The following is a 14411-nucleotide window of genomic DNA, read 5'->3' as shown; positions in this document are numbered from 1 at the left end:
CCCTTCTTACCTCCCCAGGCCGCGGCTTGCTGTCCAAACCTCCTCCCCGGCCCATGACTTGCTGGCCACACCTCTGGGCCCATATTTGTTGTTTAGGCCCAAGACTTGCTGGCACACACACCTCCCCCCCTAGGCCCTGACTTTCTGTCCCACCCTGTAGTTTTCATTGATTCTTACCTTACAGTTGTATGGTCGTTTACCTGAATACGCGAGAGATAACACGTGATAAAGCTGCGGTAGACACGTGATAAAGCTGCGGTAGTGACACGGATAAAGCTGCGGTAGTGACACGTGATAAAAGCTGCGGTAGTGACGCGTGATAAAGCTGCGGTGGTGACACGTGATGGAAAGCTGCTGTAGTGACACGTGGTAGCTGCGGTAGTGACGACTGATTGGCGTGTGTGAGGCGGTACCGTGAGACTCCATGGCCTAGCAGGTCGGGTGCACGTAGAATTCTTCTTCAGATTGTCAGGTCAGTTAGGGATGGCCCTGGGTATAAATGATTAGGGTCTCATCGTTGAGGCCCATCTTAGTTCACCTGATTATTAACCTTCTTCCCAACCCGATGGAACGACCCACCACCACGAAGTGGTTCTTGCCTTTCCCCCCTTCTTCCTCTCCTCCCTTCCTTCCCTCTCCCCTCCCTTCTTCCTCCCCTCCTTCCTTCCTCTCCCCTCCTTCCTTTCCTCCCCTCCCTCACGTTTGTGGTGTTGGGCCAGACTCGTGGTAGGTGCCAAACAGGTGTTGAGTTATCATGGCTCTAATCCTGTAACATCTGTGTCTCCTACAGGTGTTTTGATGGATGAGAACCAGGTGCACATGTTGTGACAGGTGTAGTACCCCCCCAGCAGCTCACACACCTGGGGCCTGGGGCAGGGTGTAGGGATCCTTAATACCTGTTAGCGCTACAATGGGGCCTGGGGCAGGTGTAGGATCCCTCACACCTTTATCACCTTGCTGGGTTTGTAACGGTGTTGCAGGTGGTGTGAACGTGTAGCCGTTTTGACACCTTTGTGAATATGTTGAGCAGTGTGCAACTTGCTGAGCTGACGTGCAACCTGGAAATAAAAAGAATTATGATCACCACCACTACCACCACTACTACCACCACCACCACTACCACCACTACCACCACCACTATAACTACCAGCCACTCAGTCATTATCAGCCACTACGCTTATACTACCAACAACTATTTCTTGTGTAATAATAATGAACGGTTTTTAATAGAGTTGCAGCCGGTAGCTCAAAATATACAGACTTATGTGATTTAAGCATAATGATATCGTTTCATACATTTACAGGGCTGTACAGTGTGTGTGTGTTGTTCTGTCGTCACTCGGTCAGGACGGGTCATTACTATAAATGGAAGGGGTGACTATTGAGAGAGTGAGGGAGTTTGTGTTGTGAGAAGGATGTGGGAATGAAAAGAAAAACAAACGAACAGGAGAGGTAAATTATCAAATAACCATAAAAGAAAGGGGGGTGAGGGTGGTAACCATGGTAACGTGGCGATGCTGGAGGCGGGCAGAGCGTCATGGTAACCATGTCAACGGTCTGGCGCCTGACACCTCCCTGCCTGCCTGCCGCCGCTACTTGGGAGTAAACAACTCCAGGCTGCTGGTTGTGACGCCATCACCTCTCCCCACCCAACACCGAGCCACACTACACCTCCTCGTTATACATGGACACAATTATCCTCTAATCGTGTTTTTATCGTTGTAAATATTGAGGGATTGAGACTTGGGCCATATTGGTGTTGCAGTTTGAGATAAGTGCGTTGTATCGCTTTAGATATCAACAAGTGAGGTGGTGTGTGTGTGTGTCTCTCTCTACACACACACTACACACTTGCCACCACGTATTGCTGTATCATTCTAAACAATATTATCTTCCTTTCCAGTTGCTATCTTTGCTCTGACCGCAGATAATGTTGGGAATAATAACAGTGTACAACCGTGTGACTTTGAATAATAACTGCCGCTGTGACCTGAAGAATTATTACAGTTAAGGGCGGATAACATGAGCAAATCTGGCTGAGACTCTTTCCGTAGAGCGACACTGAAGTGGATTACGTGGTGTTGCTCCGTGTCCCTTGTGAGGGGGCTGTGTGTGGTGCAGGGGTGGTGATAGTCACACACCCACCACCACCATCATCATCACTACACCGAAAACAAGGATGTGTGTGTAGCCTGAGAGATCATGGCCACACACCACTACCACTACTACCACAATCTACCAGTACTACAACTACTGAAGTACTACCCACCACCATGATTGTGATCAAGAAAAGCCCGTCATGTCGGTGTCGTCCATTATCACAGGTCCCAACAACGATCTTGGACCCCAGGTTGGTACAGCTCCCTACACTACAATACCTACCTCCTCCTACCACCTCTACCTCCTCTACGACCTCCTACACCTCCTCCTACACTCCTCCTACCACCTCCCTACCACCTCCCTACCTCCTTGCACTCATCCATCTTCCTTCTTTCCTCTTTCTCCTTCCTTTACCATCTTCTTTTATGCTTTCCCTTTTCTCTCTCTTCCTTCTTCCTTCCTTCTCCTTATCTCCTTCTTCCTCTATCCTCCTCCTCTCCTTATCACCATCTTCCTTCTTCTCCTTCCTCTTCTTCCTTTCCCTCCACTCCTCTCCCGCCACCTCCCTCTCCCCGCCACACTCCTCTCCTGCACTCCCCTCCCTCCCCTCTCTCCCTCCCTCCCCTCCTCCACTCCCCTCCCCTCCTCCCCTCCCTCCCTCCTCTCCCTCCCACCTCCCCTCCCTCCCCCTCCCCTCCCCTCCCCCTCCTCTCCCCTCCCCTCTCTCCCTCCCCTCCCTCCCTCCCTCCCCTCCCTCCCTCCCTCTCCCCTCCCTCTCCCCTCCCCCTCCTCTCCCTCCCCTCCCCTCCCCTCCCCTCCCCTCCCTCCCCCCTCCCTCTCCCCTCCCTCCCCCTCCCTCCCCTCTCCCCTCCACTCCCCTCCCTCCCACACTCCCCTCCCTCCCCTCCCCTCCCCTCCCTCCCTCTCCCCACCTCCCTCTCCCTCCCCCTCCCTCTCCCTCCCCTCCCTCTCCCTCCCCTCCCCTCCCTCCCCACTCCCCTCCCTCCCCTCCCCTCCCTCCCTCCTCTCCCTCCCCTCTCCTCCCTCCTCTCCCTCCCACCTCCCCTCTCCCTCCCCCTCCCCTCTCCCTCCCCTCCCTCCCACCTCCCCTCTCCCCTTTCCCTCTCCCTCCCCTCCCTCTCCCCTCCCCCTCCCCTCCCTCCCCCCTCCCCTCCCCTCCCCTCCCCTCCCCTCCCCCTCCTCTCCTCCACTCTCCCTCCCTCCCTCTCCTCCACCTCCTCTCCCTCCCCTCCTCTCCCTCCCCTCCCCTCCCTCCCCTCCCCTCCCCTCCCACCTCCTCTCCCTCCCCTCCCTCTCCCTCCCCTCCTCTCCCTCCCCTCCCCTCCTCCCCTCCCTCCCTCCCTCCCTCCCTCCCCACTCCTCTCCACACTCCTCTCCCTCCCCTCCCTCTCCCTCCCACTCTCTCCCTCCCTCCCCTCCCTCCACCTCCCTCCCTCCCACCTCCTCTCCCCTCCCTCTCCCTCCCCTCCCTCTCCCCTCCCCTCCCCTCCCTCCCTCCCTCTCCCTCCCACCCCTCCCTCTCCCTCCCCTCCCTCTCCCCTCCTCTCCCTCCCTCTCCTCCCACCCCTCCCCTCTCCCACCCCCTCCTCTCCCTCCCCCTCCTCTCCCTCCCCCTCCCCTCCTCCACCTCCTCTCCCCTCACACTCCTCTCCCTCCCTCCTCTCCTCCACCTCAACATCTTGTACTCTGAGATATTTAACAGTTAGTTTTATCCAGATCAGGTACCAGGTCACTCTGGTGAGGACCAGGTCACTCACAGGTAAGGACCAGGTCACTCACAGGTAAGGACCAGGTCACTCTGGAAGTGAGGACCAGGTCACTCTGGTAAGGACCAGGTCACTCTTGAGTGGGACAGGTCCTCACGAGGTGGGACCAGGTCACACAGGTAAGGACCAGGTCACACAGAGTAGGACCAGGTCACTCTCAGGGGATGGGTCACTCTGGGTGACCAGGTCACACAGGTAAGGACCAGGTCACTCACAGGTAAGGACCAGGTCTACACACAGGTAGGACCAGGTCACACACAGGTGGACCAGGTCACTCACAGGTTGGGACCAGGTCATCTCCACAGGTAGGACCAGGTCACTCCTGGAAGGGGAGGTCCCTGAGTGGGACCAGGTCTCACACAGGTAGGACCAGGTCTCACTCACAGGTAAGGACCAGGTCACTCTGGGACAGGTCACTCACAGGATGAGCCAGGTCCACACACAGGTGAGACTAGGTCACTCACTGAGAGACCAGGTCACTCACAGGTAAGGACCAGGTCACACACCTTTATGTTTTTGTCTTAGTTGTTTGATGTTTTTTATCCAGGTGTGCTGACTCTCCTCCTCTTCTTCCTCCTCTTCTTCCTCCTCTTCTTCACCTCGTCTTCTTCCTCCTCTTCTTCCTCCTCTTCTTCCTCCTCTTCTTCTTCCTCTTCTTCCTCGTCTTCTTCACTTCCTCTTCCTCCTCTTCCTTCTCCTTCTGCTCCTCCTCTTCACCTCCTCCTCTTCCTTCTCTCTTTTCCACCTCTCTTCCTGCTCCTCTTTTCCACCTCCTCTTCCTTCTCACCTCCTCCTCTTCCTTCTCCTTCTCTACCTCCTCTTCTTCTCCTTCTTCTCCCCCTCCTTCTCCTCTCCTTCTCCTCCTGTCCTTAACCTGCTCTGGTGGTGGGATGCCTTCCACAGGCTGTCCTTCCCAAGTGGAACCTGCTGCATCACACCTCCCTCCTTCCTCTTCCCTCCCCTCCCTCATCTCTCTCCCGTCTCCTTCCTTCTCTCTTCTTCATTATCTCCCTCTCCCTCCTTCTCTCTCTCTCTCTCGCTCCTTTCATCCTTCTCCTTCTCTCCTTCCCTCTCCTCATTATCTCCTCTCTCCTTCTCCATCCATCCTTCCTCCCACCCTCTCTCCCCCTCCCCTCCTCCTTTATCTCCCTGCTCCTTGCATCCTTCTTCCTCTCTCCTTCCCTCCTTCCCCTCCTCCTCACCTGTTGATCAGCTAGAACCATCATGGGTTGCTCTCCTCCTTAAGGCTGACCTGGTACCTGTTGAAGGACTTGGCCTCCTTCACTCCTCGATCTTATCCCCGCGTCTCCCTGGAGTCCAGTGGCAGCTAGGGATGTTGCTAGTCCTTCCTGACGGTATCCCTACGCCCGTATTTGGTGACTGTCTCTCTCCTCACTTTACCTCTCACTCCCTCTCGCTCCCTACCTTTCCTCCCACCTTATCATTTCCCCCCTCTCCCTCCTCCTCACTCCCTCCTCTCCTCCTCTCCCTCCCTCCTTCCTCTCCTTTAACTGGGCTGTTTTCCCTCAATAATTTAGGTGGTAAATGCTGGCGTGGTATGTTGACCTTCTGTCTCTCACCTGTTGTGTCTCACTGTTGCCTCTCACCTGTTGTGTCTCACCTGTTGCCTCTCACCTGTTGTGTCCCACCTGTTGCCTCTCACCTGTGTCTCACCTGTTGCCTCTCCTGTTTTGTCTCGCTGTTTTTCTCACCTGTGTTATGTCTCACCTTTTCTCTCCTGTTACCTCTCCTCACCGCCAGTCTTGTCTCTTCCCCTTTTTCATTTTGCCGACTCTCTCTCTCTCTCTCTCTCTCTCTCTCTCTGTGCGTGCATGTTTGTGTGTGTGTGTGTGTGTGTAAATAATATATGTAAAATAATAAACGGTTTATTAATAGAGTTGCAGCCGGTGGCTGAAAATATTCTGAACTTACATTTGATTTAGACATAATGATATAATATGCACTGAATACATTTTACAGGGCTGTACAGTACATAAGTCAGGAGTTGTTTATTTTTAACAATAGATGGGATGGTGCTGTTCTTATATCTATCGGTGCGGGCTCTTATGGGCTGAATTTTGTTGTTGTAGTGGCGGACTGCGCGGGAGTTGGGTGGGACTGCCGGTGGAGGAGGTGGCGATGACGAGGGTGGTGCAGTAGTCCACTGCCAAAGCCTTTCGGTGCTTGGTGGTGGAAGTCACTGAGGGATGGCATTTCCAGGGTGGAGGGCGTTGGTGTAGCCGGGTATTCTGCGCCGAGCATGATTCTGCAGGCCCTTTTTCTGTACCTTCTCTAGCTGACGTTGTTGGGTAGAGTTGAGAAAAGACGACCACTGGTGACGCATACGTTAGTTTGAGAGAATAAAGGCGTTGTAGATGGTCCTCAGCTCTGGCGTGGGTGTCCCATTGACCCTAGTCGTCGTAGCATGTAGAGACGATACGAGGCTGCCTTGACTGTGTTATTTACATGGGCCTTCCAGTCAAGTTTGTTGTCTATAATTACACAGGGTTTGGCAGACTGCACCAGCTGGAGGATGGGCACCACTGTGACTGCTGGGGCTTGCACTGGAGAGTGGCGGTATTGCTGTGCATGACTTCGGTTTTAGTGTGGTTGATGGTGACCTTGTTCTCCGTAGTCATGCCTGTAGCCTTTCCAGGGTGCCTTGTAGCGATGAGTAGTCTGGTGCGGTGTTGTCCACTAAACCCCCACAGTGCAGTCATCCACGTACTTCCACCTGTGAGGTGTCCGATAGAGCGTCGTTGATCAGGATGAGGAAGCACAGTGGTCCCATCTTGGTCCCTGTGTGTGTGTGTGTGTGTGTGTCTGTGTGTGTGTGTGTGTGTGTGTGTGTGTGTGTGTGTGTGTGTGTGTGTGTGTGTGTGTGTGTGTGTGTCCCACCATTCATCATGTCTGACCTGTTTCTGTGGTGAGTTAAGTCGGTCAACCACGCCTACACTTACACTGGGCAGGCTGTGGGTTGAACAGGGGGAGGCAGGCTGGGGGAGTAGGACAGGGATGAGGCTGGGGGTGGGGTGAAGGACAGACTGAGGTGGGACGGGGACGGGCTGGAGGTGGGACAGGGACAGGCTGGGGGGTGGGACAGGGCAGGCTGTGGGTAGGACAGGGAGCAGGCTGTGGGTAGGACAGGGAGCAGGCGGCTGTGGATGGGACATGGGCAGGCTGTGGTGGGAACATGCAACAGGCTAATTGTGGAACAGAATGAGACGCAGGCTGGGTGCAGGACAGAAAGAATGACAGAAATCAGGTCGACGCAGGCAGGCAGGCAGGAAATAGGTCAGTAAACAGGCACACTTGCACGGGTAGGCAAGCGCAGTGTGTGTGTGTGTGTGTGTGTGTGTGTGTGTGTGTGTGTGTGTGTGTGTGTGTGTGTGTGTGTGTGTGTGTGTGTGTGTGTGTGAGTCAGATCATTGACCTCCACACGTACATTGATTAGTGTTGGGACAGAGTGGGAGAAGCAGCGTAGAGTCAGGCAGTGTTAACCGAGGTGAGACTGTTGTCTGGTGTGGCACTAGAGGAGTGAGGCAAGGTGAGGCGTGAGATAAGGCCAGGTGAGGTGTGAGATAAGGCCAGGTGAGGTGTGAGATAAGGCCAGGTGAGGCGTGAGATAAGGCCAGGTGAGGTGTGAGATAAGGCAGGTGAGGGGACAGTATCTTCACTACTCCCATGTCCCCCACTGGGTTCCTCCCCACCTACCTGAGGGCCGCCTGCCTCTACCTCCACTCGATCTTAGAGATGCTCACACGACACTACCTCCAAGGTGAGTCTTACGTCAGGCTGGCGGCTCACCTTCCCAGCCTGCCCTCCTCCTCCTCACCTCTCCCTGCCCTCCTCCTCACCTCTCCTGCCCTCCTCCTCAGCCCCTCCCCTGAATGGTAAAGCAAGCAAGCAAGCAGGCAAGTTTCACATCTACTCCTCTACCACCATTCGGTTGATCTGCTGCTGCCTGTATGTCTGTCTACCTACCTCTATCTGTCTATGTCTGTCTACCTATCTACCTGTCTATCTGCCTGCCTGTATGTCTGTTCACCTACCTGTCCTAGAGCATGAAGCTGTGGGACACTTCCTCACTTGGTGTTTATGTCGAGGTCAATCGTGATGTTTTAGCAGGTGTGTGTGTGTGTGTGTGTGTGTGTGTGTGTGAGAGAGAATCACGTGTTGTGGATGTCTGAATGGATGGAGGTGACACACACACACACACACACACACACACACACACACACACACACGACCATTTAAGGTCTGGTTATAATTTTCCGATGTTCAGTTATAAAAATTTTGTACCCATATCAACCTGTCTACCTGTATCAACCTGTGTCTCCTGTATCAACCTGTGTCTACCTGTTATCAACCTGTGTTACCTGTATCAACCTGTGTCTACCTGTATCAACCTGTGTCTACCTGTATCAACCTGTGTCTACCTGTGTCTACCTGTATCAACCTGTATCAACCTGTGTCTACCTGTATCAACCTGTGTCTTCCTGTGTCTACCTGTATCAACCTGTATCACTTGTGTCTACCTGTATCAACCTGTATCAACCTGTATGTACTTTCTCCGTGGTGAAGTTTGTTATGTTCAATTGTTGTGTTATTATTATTTTTATTTTTATTATTATTTATTGTTGGTGTTGTATTTTTATTTTATCATGTTATTGTTGTTGTTATAGTTGTTATTGTTGTTGTTATACATTATTGATCTTTAAATATAGTTGAAACACACACTACTAATAACTTGTTTCATTAATTCGTATGTTTACTCTTATCAACAATGCTCAAATAATTATCAAATGTCAAATTAGTTAATTGATTTATAGTGTTATTTTTGTGATTTATATTGTTTTTTGTATATATATTAATTGTTTGGTTATTTTGTTTGTTTGTTTGCTTGTTTGTTTGTTTACACATATTAATTGGATGTTGTTCTTTCACAGGTGAGTTTTACGGAGAGGAACCTAGCAGTGCTATCTCTCAAGTGAGTTGTTCACCTCTTGTTGATGATCACACACACACACACACACACACACACACACACACACACACACACACACACACACACACACACACACACACACACACACACACACACACACACACACACACACACACACACACACACACACACACACACACACACACACACACACACACACACACACTCATTTACATAAGTATATCTTAGTTTTATGACATTATGTTGAATTTATGTCTTTTAAGCATTTAAAAGACATAAAATTATCATATCTAAACTAAGATAGTGATATAATTAACGGTTTATTGAAAAAAGTTCTGCAGGCTGAGGCTGAAATTATACATTGGACATAAATGACTTATTACATACATTGGTGGTTTAATAAAAGCCTTCATTAGAGAAGGTGAAGGAACATACAGTGAACATATAGATTAATGTAGGTGTTGAGACAGCAAACTCGTCAGTGTAGTAACTCCCTCCCAGATGGTGTTATGAGGGGCATCACGTGGTGTAGTAATTCCCTCACAGATGGTGTTATGAGGGACCTCACGTGGTGTAGTAATTCCTCACAGATGGTGTTATGAGGGGCCTCACGTGGTGTAGTAATTCCCTCACAGATGGTGTTATGAGGGGCATCACTTGGTGTAGTAATTCCTCACAGATGGTGTTATGAGGGGCCTCACGTGGTGTAGTAATTCCCTCACAGATGGTGTTATGAGGGGCATCACTTGGTGTAGTAATTCCCTCAGAATGGTGTTATGAGGGGCATCACTTGGTGTAGTAATTCCCTCACAGATGGTGTAATGAGGGGCATCACTTGTGTAGTAATTCCCTCACAGATGGTGTTATGAGGGGCCTCGTGGTGTAGTAATTCCCTCACAGATGGTGTTATGAGGGGCATCACTTGGTGTAATTCCCTCACAGATGGTGTTATGAGGGGCATCACTTGATGTAGTAATTCCTCACAGATGGTGTTATGAGGGGCATCACTTGGTGTAGTAATTCCTCACAGATGGTGTTATGGGGGCATCACTTGAGTAATTCCTCACAGATGGTGTTATGAGGGGCATCACTTGGTGTAGTAATTCCCTCACAGATGGTGTTATGAGGGCATCACTTGGTGTAGTAATTCCCTCACAGATGGTGTTTGTGTGTGTGGGGGCAGGTAGTGCGTCGTAATCAAATAACATATCCTGCACACACACACACACACACACACACACACACACACACACACACACACACACACAAGAACATAAGAAAACTGCAGCGAGGCCTATTGGTCCATACTGGCCAGTCCATTTACACAACTATTGCTCATTTATCCATCAACCTATGTTTGGAGCTATCCAGCGTGTTCAAGTTAATGATGATATTTGGTAGCTTGTTTCACTCATCCACCACTCCATTTCCAAACCAGTGTTTACCTATCTCGCGCCTAAATCTAAATTTGTCTAATTTAAAACCATTGTTACGAGTTCGCTCCTCGTTGGATTGTTTGAGTACCTTTGTAATGGCCCCTTTGTTTAACCCCGACTTCCATTTATACACCTCTATCATACCGCCCCTCGCTCTTCGTCTCACACACACAGGCCACGTAGAGGAAGTGTGTTGTGAGGCAGTAGCAAGATTCTCCTCGAACTGCTGCTCTTGTTATGGGGGGTGGGGGATAATGGTGGTATGGGGATGGGAGGCTCTCTGACCCTTCACCTCATGACCTGGGGGGATGGGGACGTGGGAAGGGGAAGCCTTGTGTGTGTTGCTAGGTTTAATAGTGGGGGAGGTGGTTGTACAGGCTCCCAGGGCCCCATAGGCTCCCCAGGCTAGGCTCCCAGGGGCCCTAGGCTCCTCATGATCCTACACGCTCCCAGGGCCCTACAGGCTCCCAGGGGCCCCTAACTCCTCATGATCCTACACGCTCCCAGGGCCCTACAGGCTCCCCGGGGCCCCTAAACTCCTCATGATCCCACCACGCTCCCCGGGCCCCTACAGGCTCCCCGGGGCCCTACAGGCTCCTCATGATCCACACGCTCCCCGGGGCCCTGCAGGCTCCCAGGGCCCTAGTCTAGGGGTTCTGTTATCTAGTGTTGTTGTGGACGTTTTTCTATTGTTTATTTTAATGTGTGGAGTGTGTTGATGTTATACACACTCTCACGCACACACTCACACGCACTTATGCTCCCACGCACGGACGATTCATTACCTTCAGACGCAACAGGTGGCTGTGTTACCTCCACCTCCCTCCTGCTACTTGCTCTTCAGCCCTCCACCACTGCACTCACTCACACACCACCCTCTCACCACCACCACTACCTCCTCCCACCACCACCTCTCACCACCACCACTACACCTACTGTACACCCCCTCACTACACCAGAGAGGCCAGCACAGGACACAATAGAGGAGGGCGGCCTGTGTGGCAAGGTGTGTCTCCCCACACTGTGCTGCAACAAGCCCCACCACCAACCGTGAGACAACAGTGAGGGTGTAGTGTGAGGTGTATTAGCAGAGTGTAGTGTGAAAGGTATGAGGTGTAGTGTGGGGTGTAGTGTAGAGGTGTAGTGTAGAGGTGTAGTGTAAGGGTGTAGTGTGGGGTGTAGTGTGAGGTGTGTGTAGGGGTGTGGTGTAAGTGTGGTAGGGGTGTGGTGTGGGGTGTGGTGTAGAGTGTGGTGTGAGGTGTGTGTGGGGTGTGGTAGGGGTGTAGTGTGGGGGTGTGTGTGGGGGTGTGGTGTGGGGGGTGTGGTGTGGGGTGTGGTGTGGGGTGTGTGGGGGTGTGGTGTGGGGTGTGGTGTGGGGTGTGGTGGGGGTGTGGTGTGGGGTGTGGTGTGGGGGTGTGGTGTGGGGTGTGGTGTGGGGTGTAGTGTGGGGTGTGTGTGTGGGGGTGTGGTGTGGGGTGTGGTGTGGGGGGTGTGGTGTGGGGGTGTGGTGTGGGGTATGGTGTAGGGTGTAGTGTGGGGTGTAGTGTAGTGTGGGGTGTGGGTGTGGTGTGGATGTGTAGTGAGGCCTGGGTGTGGTGTGGGGTGTGTGAGGGCCGACTGTGCGTGTACAACGGTGTGGAGAAATAAAGCTGGGTGTGGGGTGTAGTGAGGGATGGATGTTGAGACAAGTAGGTGTAAAGCGAGGTGTGGGTGTGGGGAAGGCGTGTGGTGGTCAGTGGGTGTAAGACAGGGTTTTGCAGAGCGTTGGAGAGATACCAGGCAAGATGAGGTGGGGGGGGTGTGTGGTGGGGGAGGGGGTGGGGAGGGTGTTGTGGGGGAGGGTGTGGTGTGGTGGGGGGGTGGGGGAGGGGTGTGGTGTGGGAGGGGGTGTGGTGTGGTGGGTGTGGTGGGGGGACGGTGTGGTGGGAGGGGTGTGGTGGGGAGGGGTCGTGTGGTGGGGAGGGGGGGTTGTGGGGGAGGGGGGGGCAGTGTTTTTAGCTCACTGTCTGTTGCGGCTGGTGACGCACTTTCCTCACCCCTCCTCCCTGTGGTCACTCCCTCCTCTACCTGGTCAGTCTCTCCACCTGGTCCTCCCCTGTTCACTCTCTCCCTTGTATTCCTCTCCCCCCTCTTCGTGGTCCTCCCTCCTCCATTGGTCCTCCCCCCTCCCTCTGGTCTTTCCCTCCTCTTGGTCCTCCTTCCCCCTTTCTTGGTCACTCCCCCTTCCGTGCAGCCTTCCCCCTCCACCTGGTCTCCCCTTGTTCACTAGCCTTTATGGTCATTCCTCCCCTCCTCATGGTTACTCCCCATCCACCTGCCTCCCCCCTCCACCTGGTCACTCCCCTCCATCTGATTACTTCCTTCCGCCCCTCCACCTGGTCCTCCCCCTCCCACCTGCTCCCTCCCCCCCCCCTCCTCCCAGTGACTTGAGTGACGACCCTCTCATACTTTCTGGGTCAAGTTCCCCCGCTCAGCAGACTCACTCACCTTACCTACCTACGTCTCACTTGGGCCTCACGTCACTCCTTGGGTCCTCCTTACGTACCACTTATTTACTTAAATAAATAGGGACACATTTCTTGGTCTGCCCAGTACCCGTCTGGTCGTCTCTCGGTATGTGGTGTTAAACTATGACCCGTGTACCACTATTGACGGTACACTGTTGATGGTACCTGTTGATGGTACACTATTGATGGTAACCTGTTGATGGTACACTATTGATGGTACACTGTTGATGGTACACTGTTGATGGTACACTGTTGATGGTACACTATTGATGGTACACTATTGATGGTACACTGTTGATGGTACACTATTGATGGTACACTGTTGTTATGGTACTTATTGATGGTACACTGTTGATGGTACACTGTTGATGGTACACTATTGATGGTACACTGTTGATGGTACACTGTTGATGGTCACTATTGATGGTACTGTTGATGGTACACTGTTGATGGTACACTGTTCATGTCAACGGTACTAATTCGCTATCGTGTAAACAGTCTACAAATAACAGTGACGGTTTGAGAATGAGACAGACAGACAGACAGACAGAGACAGACAGAGACAGACAGAGAACAAATATTATACCTCAGGCAATATTCATCTCTATGCTAAACCACTAACCTCTTCTAATAACTACACAACAAACTTAATATCCAGCTAAACAAACTAACTAACTCTGTTAACACCTGAGAGCAATATAACCTGTCTGTTGTAATCAAGAGTAGATGTGTAGTTCGGTATTCGTCTTGAAGGGTGTGGGTGTGTAGGGAGAGGTGGTGGGAGGAGGGAAGGGGAAGGTTGTGGGAGAAGAGGTGGTGGGGTAGGGGAGAGGTGGTGGGGTGGGGAGAGGTGGTGGGGTGGGGAGGGTGGTGGGAGTGGGGGTGGTGGGGTGGGAGGTTGGGTGGGGTGGGGAGAGGTGTGGGGTGGGAGGTGGTGGGAGGTGGTGGGGTGCAGGAGGTGGTGGGGTGGGGAGGGTGGTGGGTGGGGAGGGTTGTGGGGTGGGGGGAGGGTGGTGGGGTGGGGTTGGGGTGGGGTGGGGTGGGGTGGGGTGGGGTGGGGGTGTGGGGGTGGGATGGAGGAAAGAGGTGGTAACAGGAGGAGGTGGGGGTGGGGTGAGGAGGAAGAGGAGGGGGTGATCGTGGTACTCATTACCTGCTAGCGTCACCTTGTATTGGCAGGTGATTACCATAATTAGCATGAGTGTCGCGGTAAATGGGTGACCGGTGTCAGAATTGGGTTCCGCTGAGGGCCCAACACGCGCCACCTGCCACTTCCTGCTCCTCACCACTACCTTGCTACTTTTCTCCTGTCCTCACCCTACCTTGCTGCCTGCCCACTTCCTGTCTCCACCACTGCCCTGCCTGTCTCTCTATCACACACACACACACACACACATCCGTGCAGAACTGGTCGCTATAAAACAGGAGTCCCAACCATTGTAAAATTATCAATAACATGTAATAAATCAATTATATTCACTCCCAGTAAACACTGCTCCCTACCTATCAATATGAAATGAACTGGGCTGATCTGTCATAATTTACTATATGTCTTATTTGTGTCCTTATGTCCTTGTATATTATTTTATGACATTCCCCAAATATGTAACTG

The 14411-nt window shown here is 52.5% G+C and overlaps 1 protein-coding gene across 1 annotated transcript in view; it reads left to right on the top strand.

The window, feature by feature from the left end:
* The first annotated feature begins 2290 nt into the window (after positions 1-2290).
* The window catches only part of LOC121860574 (retinoic acid receptor RXR-like), a 32729-nt gene continuing 20608 nt past the window's right edge, over positions 2291-14411 (top strand). Inside the window, 2 exon segments of the mRNA XM_042357744.1 lie at positions 2291-2315; positions 2318-2350. Coding sequence (XP_042213678.1) covers positions 2300-2315; positions 2318-2350 — 49 coding nt within the window. The 5' untranslated portion in view covers positions 2291-2299.

This window comes from Homarus americanus, unplaced genomic scaffold (genome assembly GCF_018991925.1).
Source record: "Homarus americanus isolate GMGI-L3 unplaced genomic scaffold, GMGI_Hamer_2.0 scaffold11150, whole genome shotgun sequence".
Classification (NCBI taxonomy): Eukaryota; Metazoa; Arthropoda; class Malacostraca; order Decapoda; family Nephropidae; genus Homarus; species Homarus americanus.
This window is presented reverse-complemented; position numbering and strand designations above follow the sequence as displayed.